The 15,525-nt window shown below is 36.3% G+C and overlaps 1 protein-coding gene across 3 annotated transcripts in view; it reads left to right on the top strand.

Moving 5' to 3' along the window:
• LOC139123280 (transcription factor 7-like 2) overlaps positions 1-14,085 on the top strand; it is a 91,402-nt gene extending 77,317 nt beyond the window's left edge. For all 3 annotated transcript variants that reach the window (XM_070689410.1, XM_070689411.1, XM_070689412.1), the window contains 2 exons: positions 7,387-7,459; positions 8,588-14,085. In XM_070689410.1, coding sequence (XP_070545511.1) covers positions 7,387-7,459; positions 8,588-8,918 — 404 coding nt within the window. In that variant the 3' untranslated portion in view covers positions 8,919-14,085. The remainder of the gene's footprint in view (positions 1-7,386; positions 7,460-8,587) is intronic.
• Positions 14,086-15,525: the final 1,440 nt, after the last annotated feature.

Here is a 15,525-nt window from a genome sequence, read left to right on the forward strand (position 1 = left end):
ACTTCAAAAGGACAGAAAATTTATGCTCTATACCGGAGTAAAATCTAGTAAGCTGTATTATACTGTGTGCAAAATCTGTGATAGGGATAAAATTTTCTATCTTTTGTATGCAAGGTTTTTGATGCATGAGTTACAAACCAAAGCACGTGCACCTATGAAGACAAGTATTTTGTTGTGAATGAATCCTTTATCTGATAAGATGTTAGTATGTGTATTTAGATCACATACAGTGTGAATATACATAGATTGTAAAAGGTGTAACTCTATTCTGCCAGACAGGATCACTTCCCCATTGGCCAAGTCAGTCAAAAGCAGCACTGAGCCAAAATTGCATGCATTTTCAACTGCTTGGCTTGGTCTGTTATAGCAGCTTTGGTTTGTAAAACTCATCTTTTACTGTATCCATGTTTTCAGGGACCTTCAAATATTCAAGTTTTTGTGAAAAATGCCCCATATGGGCCGTGTTGGGCTTCACAAGTTTTAACCAAATTGACCTGAGGGTGAAATATGAACTTGACAGGATAAGGTAGAAAGAGAAAGTTCAAATCCAAAGTTTCTCAATTAAATCTTCTCATCCTCTGTTGTTGACAAAATCACCAAGCATTGCCCACATGTTTAGTCAATTGCTATTGAATCTTTCTTTTTTTTCAACGAAATCATAACCTTTGATATCTTTTCCAATTCAACAGTCAGGTACCATCACAAGAGAAAATGAAAACCTTTTTACCTTGACAATACCAAGCAAGATTTTTTTCTTGTCTCTTAACTCTTTGTATTAAGCGGTTTTTGTTTCAGGATTTTAATTTTTGTTCAATGCATTGTTTTTGTGCATGGTCAGTGTATCAGTTTTGTGCAGTTTCAGTTAATCCTTTTCGTTCATTTCTTTGTACCGCGCTTTCATCAATGCCAAATGCGTATGGTTGACATAAACAGATGAATCATTTTCCTTCATGGGTTTTCAAGACAGTGTATGCCTGACAAGCAAGTCACAAATTTGATATCAATTATTCACTAAACTTTTCTTGCAAATCTGAAAGTGAGTCCGTAGTCAGAGGAAAAAATACAAAGAAGTGTTCTATGCCTGAAATGCAGCGAAAAGATTTCAGTCATTGACACCTTTTTTGTGAAAAACTGGATCATTTGACATAAATCAATTTTGATCAGTTTTTAAAATGATAAATGCCATTGTTGCGATATTTTCTTTTGATACACAATTCTCATCAGTAAGTCTCCAGCCCTCTCAATCAAAGTTAGTCATGAAATATGAACATCGCGAAAAAAATTGTCTGATCTGGGTGGGCTGTGGGTTTATGTATAGTTTAAAGTACTTTACCAAACGACCAATGTGCTAGAAACCAGGGGTTAAAAAGGGTCAAAAGTTGGGAAAATGGAACTTTAGTCATTTAAATTGCTTTCCAAAACATTTTGAAATGACCCTTTGTTTCCATAATCTGCAACAGGTGTGCTTGAATGTATGAAGGAAACACCACTTTTTTCACCATTCCGTGCACATGTGCCCCTTTGAAAAGCAAAAGATATATGATTGATACCCCTCTACATGAATGAAAACACCCGTAAGAAAATGAAATAACAAATGACTTGAATTAACAAATCATAAAAAGAGGGGGTGTGACATGTCTGTTAACATCATTTAACATCACCAGATGGTCTGTCACCTCTGTAAGGAAAAACAGATTATGAAACAAAGATGCCAGTGACATCCTTGTTGAAAATCATGGAGTTCATTTATCCATTGCCCCGGCAGCTTTCCTTGGCCTGTACAGAATATGTTCCCTCACCTTATCTCTCTGGAATAGGTGAAAGTTGTTTCTAATATTCAAGGTATAAAATTTCAGTGGATGATATTTCAGAAGCCAAAGTAGATGTTGTTTTTGCGGCGTGCCTTGATCTGTGGTTGTCGTCCAAATCTAGGTTTTGGAGCTCCATTTATCTTGGCTCATGCAGCGGCTTTACACTTGATGAGATTATCAGAAAAACAGATGTTTAGAATATTTATTTAGGTTATCCATTTAATATGATCCATGTATCACTAGAACTTCATGAGTTTAAACCAATGCACAAGTTTGCTGCTGTGGTTTTCCGTTTGTGTGTAGATTTGTTTGTGATAGCATTTGTAAAATCTATTTGTTTTGTCGTTGTTTTATACAAAATCTCATACAGGAAATTTCTAAAAATTAGAAAACTTCGAACAGAAGTCAATTGTGGCATATAAAATCTTTAGATAGGGTCATTCAGATTATTTTTTCTTGTGAAATGGGATTTTCCATTTCATATAGTTTTGGAAAAGACGGCAAATCAAAGGTGGAAAAAAGAAGTGTCTTGTTATGTTGAGCAACCGCCGTACTACAATCGTAATCATTATTCATGCATGTATGCAACAAATTTTGCAGAACAATATCTTGTCGGACTGAAAATGATGAAATATTTTCATTCCAGCAGTTCTATCATCTTGTATTCTCTTTAGTATTGATGTTTTTGTGGGCAATATGTTGTGTAATTATTGAATCCCAGCACTACGGTAGTTTGCATCATTGATCTGAAGTTATAAGCACCACCCACACATGTGAAGTTTGGAGTTGATTTTGTTCTGCGTCAGAGCGAGTTTTCACAAAGAGAGCAGCCCAGCAGTCAATGTCAACAGACACAAAGTGCAAACTGACATAACAAAAGACAACCAGGTGCATATGTCGTTGGGTTTTTTTAAGTTCTAGCTTTCCTCAACATTCTCCAGCTGATGAAATCGGTGTTTAATTCAGGGATTTGCATCTTTTTTCAACATGTAAAACGTCGCCTGTTTTCCCAAAACAATCCTGCCCAAGTTATTTTCTAAACATACGGTTTTCTTCGTCGAACCTTTCTACCCTCTATTCCCTATAAACAGGTCCACTATTACCATTGATAACAGTAGGTTTTGGTCAAAACCACTTGGTGCATGGGGTTGAATTTGAATTTTGGTGTTGTTTCAAGTTGATATTATCCCAGGATTGCTAGAAAATGAGTTCAACTTTCAGAAATGCCACAGTTAACAAAAAGCAGAAGAGATAGATAATCTTGGAAAAATGGAAAAAGGATACATTACCCTGTAAATCTGTTCCTATTTGACAATCTCTAAGAAATTATCGTACATTTACTGTAAGTTTACCAAATTACTCCTGAAACATTTTGTGTGACCGCAACCATTTTGTAATTTTAGGTGTCCTCACGCAACGTTGTCCGTTTTATTACACTGATATGTGTAGGTTACTTGTGAACGCAATTACTGGCGTGAATTTTTCATGATGAAATTTTCATTACAATGTCTCGGTTTCACGTTTGTGATCTCATCTCATCAAAAATTCATCACAAATTACCCAGGCCGTCATGATTCTGCAGCAGCCAGGGACGAAATGAAAAGAGATACCCGTGATACAGGCCCAATCTTGATCAAACCCATTAGTGTCCGACAAATGCCGTTGTTATTAGAAGCGCAACAGAGGAAAAAACGTCGGCGGTTTTTTTGAAGCTGTGATGAGATAGAAAGAACCCAGAGTCAGTTCTGTGTAACTGGGTCATGTCAGAGTCTGCAGTCGGCAAGACGATAATGAGCACAAAGCCCTGTAGTCAGTGTCACCCACAGGAGTCATTACTTAACATTACCATAACGGCTCTAATTGAAACCGATATGCAAGTAAAATATTGAACACAGGGGAGAAAAATATACAGTAGATCGGAACTTGGCGGCACAGGGAGAGCTACTGTTCTGAAAGAGGCTTGTGCACACAAAGAATGGAAACACGGCCTCTGACATTGTTAGGATGTAGTGTTAAATAAACGGCAGGTAGCTTTTGTTCCGGTGTCATACGGAGGTGATAGGTTCTCCATAATGCCCAATAACTTCTCTGATATATTGAATTTGTCAATCAATATGTCCCATGATGGGTAATTAAGTCTGACTCCGACAAAAAGGTAAAAGGAAAAAGAAATTGATTATGAATACAGAAATGGAGTTGTATTTGCTGCTTTTGATGTGATCACAGCCACGGAAATATGTAAATTTTTGTTGTTTTTTTCCCCCATTTGGTATAAAGTAACATAAAGTAATTGAATCTTAAGTAACAAAAATTATCAGCTGCATTTACTTTGCAGCAGGTTTTGTTTAATCAGGTGTTGCAAAATATATTTCTGCTGGTTTTGTCGTTGCCCTTTTTCTAGTATTATGCCAATATAGAATCATGTCAATCTTATGTAACAGTACCAGTATAATGAATTTTCTGATGGAAAGTAGTGTGGATACAACTTTCGGTGTTTCCGGAGACTCCATAGGCCCACTTCAGAGAGTTGTCAGAGGGGCACTCGGATGATATTTTGCCATGGAGATATAACATTGTATGATCAGAATTTTGAATAAAAGTTCTGAACTGAGAATGTTGAACCTGGCTACTACAGAAAACAGGTGCTAGACATGTAGTGCTGTTTGAAATAATTTCAAGTTTGATATGTACCACAACTCATCTTATTATAGATGCCTTATATATTGATCGTTGTGCACCCCACAGGCTGCAATGGTAAATTGTTCATGACATCGCAGGTGACATGGTCATTATTTGACTGAAAGTGAACAGGAACTATTTTCAACGTGACAGCTTCGGGATTTAAAAATTATCAAATTACAAGTCTTACATAGAAAATTTGATCATACGAAATGTTGAATAAAATTTTAACAAGCCACATAATAACGATTTAAAAATACGAAGAAAATTGTTCTATTTTTTAACGGATATTCATCTAACATGGAAGTAAAGCATATGATCGTCATGGAAATTCTATGGTGAAACAGGGACGGAAGCCTCAAAGGCTTACATAATCATCCTTTATATTCATATGCCTCTCAAGTCTATTTTTAAAGTTACAGAGTAACATATTTATGTTTGCCCTTGAAATGTTTTGTGTTTTGTGGTTTTAAGGATCTGAATTACATGTATGTCTGGTCTGCTGTTTGCATATTTGATTGCCTTGCCAAATGAAATCATGGGTTATGACACAACTCTGGTCATTATACATTTAATGGTACTTTTTTAAATCGCTTTTTCAGTAACTGAATGTTAATGGGATGTGCCTCTTAAGCATGCAAGTAGTCACTAAAGAGAAATAAAAGTGGTTAATCACAGAATAAGTGCATCTAAAAATGATATATGGAAATTAAATGATGAGTCATTTCCCCATACTTGCCCTTAACCCAACCTCCCTTTGCCCCTCACTGAGGAAGCAAATTCCGTACACAATGGATGAGTCAAAAACATGTAGTATGTTTTTGTTCAGTTGCCTGTGCAACTTTTCCATCTTTCGCACATACTTCAGTTTGTATTTGCAGTTTAATATTGTTCTAAATTGTCTTATGTTGATTCTTAATGACAGACATTGTAATCATTTTCTAAAACCACCATGCTACTGGTTGTGTTGTTCCTAGGCTTTGTTGACGTTAGGTGGTCGTTGAGAACTGAGATCATTTCAAAATTGTTGTCATGGAAACAATTTGATGTCTCTTGACCTGCAACCATATTGTTTCAACCTTTCCTCTGGTACAGAGCCGTGCTTGGCACATTCCTGTATTGATGTCCTTCAAACATTATGCTAGGATATTGCACTGTGACATAACGCATACATACATCACCGTGTTCAGTGATGTATGGACGTATGGGTTGTCAGTTGTTCCTGCCTGTTGTCAACAAGTTTTTCCAGTGCCCACAGCCAGAATTTGGTAGCACGTTTTAGACGAAGGCTCTCAAACTTCACATGCGCAAAGACACCCTGATGATAGATGCTGCAGATTGCTCAGTGCATGATAGACCAAATTTGACTTCTAGTTTTTAAGCTTTTTTCTCCAACTTCCATCCATGATTGGAAAGACCTCATTTGCTTCAAGCTGGCCTCTGCCGGGCAGTGATCATGCAATATATTCATGTCCAGTCAGTGTTTATATTTGGAAATTTTACAGTCCTCTCTCTCAGTGAAAACCAAATCAAAAGCATTTCAGTCACATCTCATGTTTCCAAGTCATTGATATGCATCTTCAATATCGTATTGAAAGTCTTATGTTAAGATATGTGTCTTAGTCATTTTTAAAGATTTGTTCAATATGTTTGTCTCTGGTAGGAGATGACCACCAAATATTATATGTTGAGTAATCCTACTTGAATATTTATACTGATATTGATTAGAAGGACATCTTAATTTGGTCATCTATGTGCAATGATAAAAATTTGCTTGAAATAATGGACCAGACTGCAGCAGATTACTTTATACAAGTCATGAAAATATCGTTTTTTTCCCTTGAAGTGTCAAGTTGAAGACCGTTGACATTGCCTGCTCAGTGTCTGTCACAAGCTGTAGCAATAAACTCACGCATGGCTGACAAATCTAGTCTGACCTCTGTCAGCCAGTGTCACACATCATGCGATGCTTTATTTGGTGACAAAATTTGCAAGCATGGTCAGCAGTATTGATTTAGAAAAACTAAAACACAAATATGGAAACGTTGACGGTATTTTCATTATGATGCATTCTTGGCTCTGTACAAAGACCATATGATAAAAAATTTTAATGATCGTCTTTACATGTTGGTACGTATCGGTGACAGTCTTTAGCATATGGTGGTCTAATAATGATGCGTGTTAATGTTGATTTGTAGTGGCATTTTATTTTACGGCACAAGTTAACAAAGCCAGCTACGGATTCCTATGACATATGCCCATTGCCGGCGACCATCTTGGTATTTTTGTCATTGGGAGGGGTTTAGCAGCAGAGTATTACATGAACTGATTTTTGTGACTGGTACGTACTACAGCCAAGGTCAAGTGAAATTGGCTGTGTGCAGAGATAAATGACACAATTTGATGCAAAGACTCCATGGTTAAGAATTGTTGAAAATATCCGTCTACGTTTGTTCAAAGTGCAGGTCATGTTTTCATTACAGAAATGTCTGCCTGTATGGTAAATTTAGTTGCTCTCTGAATGATCAGATGAAAGGGTCGTCTTATTGATCTGCTAAGATACTCATAATACTTGTTGTTGTACAAGGGAATACGTTTTGATGGACTTCAACCTGCAGAGTATTTCTATAAGATAATCACATTTCATAAAGTTTTCTAGGGTGTGAATATGCAATGCATCAGATAACTTCAGGAAAAAAATAATTTATTTGATTTTTGAAAAAATTAAACAGTACATGTATATGTCTTCTGTTCAGTTGTTAGAAACAACTTTTTGGATGCTTTGAGATAGGATCAGTGATTTCTATGATTTTTGTCTCTCTGGAAGAAATTGTCATTGATCTATAGTGAACGCAAGCTTATTCACAAAGATTTTTATCTGATTTTTACGCTTCAGAAGCATCAAATCCGAAGAAGTGTCGTGCAAGGTTTGGTCTGGATCAGCAACATCACTGGTGTAAACCGTGCAGGTATGTGTGTCTTACTTCCATTCTCACACCAGCCTGAACTTCCCCCCTGCTGTTTGCTTTGTTTTACTTTGGCAATTTATGAACATTATATCTACCTGTGCAGTGACCATTTATAACTGTTAGCGATCACGACTGTCATATGAAAATGTTGTAATGTAGTTTTGTGTCAATTTCTCATGTTGTTTCTCTGTATTTTCATCTTTGTTTTCTCTGATACGAGGATAAATTTAAAATATTAAGGATATTACAAATTTGATAAATGGATTCACATTTCCTGCAGGTTTTAAGGCACTTTCCTACAATGACATCTCTCTAGGGAGAGTCATAATGAAATGAAAACATCAAGTCTATTCGTTGGCAACTATCCTGTAAACAAACAGTATATCTTCAACAAACTATGTTTCAACCATGCAAAAATTGCAAAGTTTCAGTGTGTATTGTAGGGAAAACAACTTATTATGCTTGTGTATCTGCTCTTGTGTAAATTTGCATCTTGATTCTTGATGTTTCATAGGATCTGTAGGACATTGATTAAAACACAAGGGAAGATCAGTGTTTAAATTTATCAATAATTGAATTCAGAGTCCGGTACAGAAAAAGCATGCAAATTTGTGAAGGAGTATTGATAAAGACCACAATGGCTTCCATTGTTTCATTTAAAACTTCAGATGTTTAATTTGTAGATTTATGATGATAGGTTCTTAAAATAAGCCATGTATCCGTGATGTCAAGATGTTAAGGTCTAGTAACTGTAGTTTCTTATCATTTTTTCCACTATTTTTGTTTAAATGTTGCATACAGTTTCTTGTTACGCTCTCCAAAGTATGTGAAAACACCCACTATTTAGCTTGCCAACACAGTATCTATAGGTGTAAAAGGCACTGGTATTGTTTACGTTTGAATTCTAGTCCGGACGAGAATTCGCTTGTCAAGAAAATATATTGCAGTTTACACATTTAAAAGCTGAGTTGATGAGCTAAATACTGTGTATCTCCATATGCTTTGGGGAAAAGAACAAGGAACTGCAGTTGACATTAAAAAACAAAAATAGTGAAAAATCATCGAACGTTACAGCTACTGGCCCTTAAAGAACTTGTAATAATCATAATTATATTTGATCTAACACAGGAGGAAGAAGAAGTGCATAAGGTACATTTGTGGAAATGATGGAACGACAGAAAACCATGATGACGACCCCAATTCACCGTCAATGTCACTTTCACCAGGCAGTGAAGAAGCAAAGTCACCCAGTATGGACGATTCACCGTCTGGCCCGGTGTCACCCACACACAGTAATTCATCAAATCCGCCGTCACAAGCCAAAAAATCCTTAGATTTAACATCCACAACTCCAAAGATATCCCATGACTCAACTCAAAGTACTGTTTCAACGTCATCTCAAACGTTACCGCAAGACCTTTCCACAACAAGTAGAGCAGACACACGAACCACCACGTAGTAGATCGTTCATGACCAAAAAAATATTTCCTCTTTTATCAGATTTTTTTGTTTGTTGGGCAAGTGTCGTTTTACTCTAGAAAATCAATTTTAGAAATTGAGAAGAATATACAAAGTATTGGTGATGACCTTTGACCATTCACCTATGAACTCTTACCCATGGCAGGTCATGTTATAGACCAGAGAATATTACTATAGTTTGGGGGGGCTGAATACTCTTTGTGGTAAGAATTGTGTATATTGAAAAAATCATATATGTAGTATTTGTTCTTTGAAGCGATGGTAACGTCATAATTATGTTTTTTCACTTATTATTGCATTTTTTTAAAAATTTTAACCGGTGATCCATGTACAGTACAATGTGAAGGGAAGATGGTGATCTTTAAACAAACATTTCTTACTTCCTGTTAATTCTGAGCACTTTTTTAAAACTGACACAGCAAAAGTTTATAATTGCATAAGACATTATTTCTGGTCCTTGCCCTTGTGTTTTCTGTAGAGTTCTCATTGTGCACGGATGTAGCAAGTCTCATACATATGCCATTTTGACACGTCAGTTTTTGTGGCGATGATTTGATTTCTTGTTAGATTTCAAAAGCAATTGTTTCTTTTCTTGAATCATAAGGTATTTCTGAATTTGATCTCTGTACATGTCAGTGTAGATTTAGTCCCTGTGCCTACTTTCCCTTGTTTTTTTATTTTTAATGAAAGATAGATCACTTGTCTACCTAACAAATTGGTATTTAATTTCCTTTTAGATTCTAAATTACAGTCGTACTGATATTGGCACTGTCTGTGCCAATGTCTTGTAGACAGTCTTAAAAACATGAAAACATAAAAACATGAGAAGCTCGAACCTGGTTGATGTAATTTGGCAGATGTCGGGGGTGAAAGGATGGCACAAGTTCATCATGGCCTGGAACATTGTTTTCAGATGCTCATTCAGTCTCTTGCACCACTGATTCCTTTCAACGTTGCTACTGCCCATGTTGTGAATGCAGTTCTGAAAATAAGTCAGTTTGTATTCACAGGTGACAAGTATCATTTATTTTTTGATAAAGTACTGCATTTTTATGTCAAAACTTTATCACAGAGTGTTGTGCTTGCGAAGTCCTCTAATGTAATGGTTCAGGCTGATAAGTTCTTGTCTGCTTATTTTGAAATGATGAGTGAAGCTCTTTATATCTGTGTTGGAGATAGATAGAGCGCCACCCAGTGGTGGGAAATGAAAGTACATTTCTGATGCAGCATGACCTATGAGGCTTGTACAAAGAGAAACAGAGGAAATTTTGTGAGGCATCTGATTTTCCTGTCCTTGTAACCTAACTGACAAGTATCTTCAGTATAGTTAAATGATATCCTTTCTGGCTGGACGGTCTTTCTGTGTAAAAGTTATACTTGTCCGCAGGATAAGGTATACACAAACAGTGAAATTCAGATAATGCTTAAGGTAGAATGCGCCTTTGGGGACAGATATTCAGACTCTCAAACTTTTACAATATTTGCTGGCCTACCATTTGTGGAGGCTCATTATGAAGCTCACTAAAAGTTTTCACTGGCTTATTTTTGTGAAAATCGAAAATTTAATTTCCCCCATAGAGTTTTAACCCAGGTATGATGGCAGCCATTTTGAATTTCAAGTGTCTGAAAATGTTGGGTAATTTGTTTCTCCAGTACCAAATTTTTATATGGTGACCCCTGATTTTTATGCTTGATTTCAAAAAGAGAATGATGTAAAGTTTTCTTATGGAAAATTGAGCAAAATTGTAAGTCTTTGAACTTTGAGGCGCATACTTCCTTAAATTCACAAACCACACTTGTAGCCCAAATCTCTGTCACAAGAAGGCTATTTGCATCCTCTCCAGTAACTTTTTCTCAGATATGTTTTTAAATTCAATCTTTATGTTAGTCATATAAAAAACTTATTCAGGTGATACTTTGTTGCTGTTTTGTATTTTAGTGTACACTTTATTGTCCATCTTGGTTCTTGACTTTTCTCAACGGTGTTGTGTTTGACAGTGACCGGGGACAGTGTTGCTAGCTGTTGCTAAATTTGATATGAAAAAATATAACATTGAACTGTCTCTGTTTTTGCTATGCAAAAGCATATATCACATGGGTAGTGTAGAGATATAAAGATAAGTATATGTTTCTACAGTTAAAAAGGAAAAAATAAAGTCTACATGGGATATAGTTTTGTTCTCCCAAACACACTTTGTGTACAGCTGTAAGATTGGAGACAGTATAACTCTCAATTATTTATTTTGTTGGAAAGTCACTTGTTCCTCAAACACAGTCCCTCCACCACATGAATGCACTTTCAGCACCCAAATCTACTTAAAAGTTTCATTTCTTTCATTATGTTCTCTGTATAGAAGTCTATATAGTTTATCAAAAACAGTGAAAAAGCTATGAAAGGGAAAAATGAGGGATATGGTTATTTAAAGCTTAAAATCACGTGTGTGTATATGAATTGAAATTATATGAATGCAGTTGGTGGATATTGCAGTGCAGTCTGGAAAAGACTCTGTTTATAGTATTTCTTTTGTGAGTGGACTCTGAAATCACAACTTGAAGAATCAACAGAGATGTGGATGCCAATTTTTGTGGACTAGTCTTGAATCCTTGTCCAAGATCAAGGAGAGAAATGCAGAAATATTCAAGTGGCCAATCATCACCAGTACTTGAGATCACATGTCAAGAACACCTGCATTGATTGGACATTGATACCACAGCCTCCCTAGCTTAATACTGCATTATCAAGGACACGTCAGAGACTCCCTAAGTCTCCGTTCACTGAGATGGTATGGATGAATGTCCTACTTTGAAGGTCTTTATGAAGTTCTTTCAGAATATCTAAAGTGGTTGAAGCAATAGCAGTCTACAAGTGAGATCCAAGTTCATTGAGGCCGACATCGATAGAAGTGAATAAACATTTTCCGCAGAGAATAAATGTTTACCTCAGTAGTCATGTACATTACAAATTATAGTTTCATTCCAATTTTGACTCTTGAACTGTATAATTTCTGTCTTTTTTTTGGTAGATGCTTTTGTGTCAGATCGCCATGAACAGACAAGAAATTTGTACTTGCAAAACAAGCTAAAAATTTAAATCACTCTTGTAAGCTGGGAAAAAAATACTTTCTTAAAACTGGAAATAATTTGGCTGATGTGATGACTGGTATTACCAAAAGAACTGATGGAGAAAAATCACAAAATACCAAAGAATGTTATAATATAAGTTCAGTGAATATCCATCAGTATGAAGAATGCTTGTGACGTCATGGTATCGCTAATTTTTCAATAATGATAGTTGCATATGGGAACAAAACAATGTGTTCTAGAATTCTGAATTGGTCAGTCTTAGTGAATGATAGTTTCAAAGGTGGTGTGATTCCATTTAAAGAAAACACAAATTTATAAGAGGCATCATCACAAAACTCTTTAGCAAATGTTTCATAGTGCAGGTTCCTTCTGTTTGTTTCTTTTCATAATGAAACTTCTGCTTAGGTTATTGAAAAAAATTTAAAATTTTTTACTCTAAAGGGGAATTTCTTGTTTCAAATATATGAGAAAAAATCCATAGTCCACTGCCCAAGGATTCGAAAATTAAGAAACATTTGATGATGTTGTGTTTCTATTGTGTTGTCATCTCATGGTCAATTCTTTTCCAGCCAGTGTAGTTTTAAGTTGCTCTGTCGTAAGACACACAAGTTTTACCTTATCAATGTCAGTGCAGCTGTTTTGTAACTCAATGTAGCAGAAGTGTAGTTAAAAAAACAGTATTTCAACAGCTACCGTGGTTGGTTTGAGTGCCCCGATAGGCTGTTGCTGTAGCAGTGAAGTATGGCTTGAGCCAATGGCAGATGAAGATCAGCTGATTTGCATAACTGTCAATCATTGACTTTCAAAAGTGCTATTTATGATTGTGAATTATCATGAAAACATGAAGATGAACTAGTATCTGTCCTTGCAATGGATAACATCATCCACTGTGTGCTTTTCTCAGTAAATTCTCAACTTTTTTGTCGTCAATAATATGGAAATGTGCTTCTCATTGTATTACCGTTGTTTATTCATTTTTGACTCACCTTCCACTTTCCACCCCAATGAAATGGAATGGCCACCCTCCTGAAGTCAGAACAGTTGGGGTTGATAGAAATTTTAGCGCTGTGAGGCGTTAAAAAACAGTTTTTGTTCGTACAACAACTGGACAGTGCTTTGGCATTCTCAGGTTCAAAATTTGTCTGAAGTGTCCCAGACTCCCTCACAGCCCCTCATTGGCTACGCAGCTCTGATTTTCTACCAGATGATGGTCACACCCTCGATGGTCTTCGAAGCCAGAAGGCTCAAAGAGCCAGCCGTGCCAATGTGTTGCCAGCTTTCTGTGCTCTGCTCAACTGTTGAGGGCGCTTGCACGGTCTGAGTTGGCGTAACTGTCAAGGGTGCTGTGAGAGTGTCTTGTAATGTACACAACATTAGCCATCTGATTTCTGCTTCATGCCGGTCGCACACAGACTCAACATTGTTTTTCTTGCTGAATGGTACAAATAATGGCAAATATGACAGTTGTGTCCCACGTATAGGAAATAGCATTACTTGACAGTGTTGTGGCATAAATTTGAAATAGCCATAACATTTTTCTAACTTGCAACTATGTTAATCTGTGACAATGAAAGTTTTGTTATGATGGTAGCTCTGGAGAAAAAAAAAGTTATCGATAGAACGCAATGAAAGAAGTACATGTAATGTGTTTTTTTATGCGAAAATGAGCTTTAGATTTTTGAAGGGGTTGTTTTTGTTTCGTATTGAAAACAAAAACAAAAGTAGATGCGGTCTGCTTACCTTAAAGTTGTAAATTTTGAAAAATGAAAGTCCACTTTTAAGTCATGTATCTGACCATTTATATTCCCAGCATTCAGTATTGACAATTTTATCTCGGTCACTGTTTAACTGCTCTGTGCCTGTATCTACTCCGAGCTTTTTGTAGTAGAGAGATTTTTGAAGTTTTTAACTCTGCATTTTCAGTTTACTTTTAAAAACATTTGTCTCTGAAATATGTAGATTTCAGTCAGATCATTGTAAATAAGTTGATTACGTGATTGGAGGAGAGAAATGCCCCACACACAAACGTGAAGTATTAAATGGTAATATCCCTATTGAAACGATGGAATGTCTGTTTTGTTGTCATTTAAGAGGAAAACTTCAAATGAATGAAAGAAATACTGGTAGAGAAACTGATAGAATCATAGTACAATCCAATGAAATCAAAATCCAATGCACAAATGGAAACCCTTCCACCTTTGCATAATCTTTGCTGTTCTCATTGGCTGAAAATGAGGCAACCATCAGCCAATGACAACAGCAAAGAACAAGCACAGGGAAGAACATGAACAATGTAGAAACGTCTTTATCCCCATATCAGATTTTACCCTGGAGACCTAAACATAAGATATACAGGCTGATGTCCCGGGCTGATGTGCAGCATCTTGGAAGCTGTTATTCAATTTGGTGGCTGAATCTTATCGTTATAGACTCCCTAAGTTGCTGTGAATAGTGACAATCGACCAATCAGCTATAACCTTCTGAGCACACTGCACATCAGCACCTAGTTCTAGCCAAACAGAAGGATTCTTGTTTAACCTATGTAAAGAGCACTGCATGAGACCAAGAGGAAACTGACCGTTGGTGGCGCTGTAACGGCTACCAATACCACCACTATCACAATTTACCAGAGCTTGCGTTCAATGGAATGTTTTATCATGATTCTGTAAGACAAAGACCAGGATGCAAATACCAAATGGATCTTCAGTTGATAGGTGTCAGGATAATAGAGCACACCATCCCTGCATTCTGATTGGTTCTACCCTGGTCTAACTTTTTCAATTTCTGATATCACTTTGATTGATAATTTCCCCTAGCCTATGATGGTGTTCATGTTTGTCCTCAGAGTTTGAAATGTTCACGTCTTTGTCACAGATATTTACATTCCAAAATCAATCCATTCTTCTATGCCTCTGTCTGTGACATCTTCAGGCAGTTCCTAAATTTGATTAAAATCCGAAGTAGAGATGGTGACATTTCCACCTTTGCTTGTTTACAAGGAACCACTTGGCATTGTGACCTTTGAACTTTGGTATGAAGGTTCCTTTGAAAGGTTGTACTGAAATTTACTCAGATGATGTGAAAATGAGCAAATTCTTTTTATCTTATTTCCTTATGTTCTTATTTTTGGTGATATCAGAAGTGTGCTTAGTATTTATGCTGTGCCTACATGGACTTGGAGTATATAAGATGTTAATTCAAGAAGCTTTAGATATGATAAACGTGTTGTATTTGATGTGAAAGTACAGGAACAAGTTCATTTGAAAGCAATGCTGAATTTGATTTTCATAGGGTTTCAGCATCAAAAATATTTCATAAGTTTATCAATGTCAAGCAGCATCAAGGTTATGAACTAGTTCACATATTATACATTGTCTGCTGGCTGGCTGTTGTGTCTCATTGAATTAGCATGGCATTTGACCCTGATGATTTTTAATCAGTGAAGCCATACAAGTGTCTCACCGTGGCACCACAACACACAATTATCAAAGCACTTCAGTTGA

Source organism: Ptychodera flava, chromosome 22, assembly GCF_041260155.1.
Source record: "Ptychodera flava strain L36383 chromosome 22, AS_Pfla_20210202, whole genome shotgun sequence".
Lineage (NCBI taxonomy): Eukaryota > Metazoa > Hemichordata > Enteropneusta > Ptychoderidae > Ptychodera > Ptychodera flava.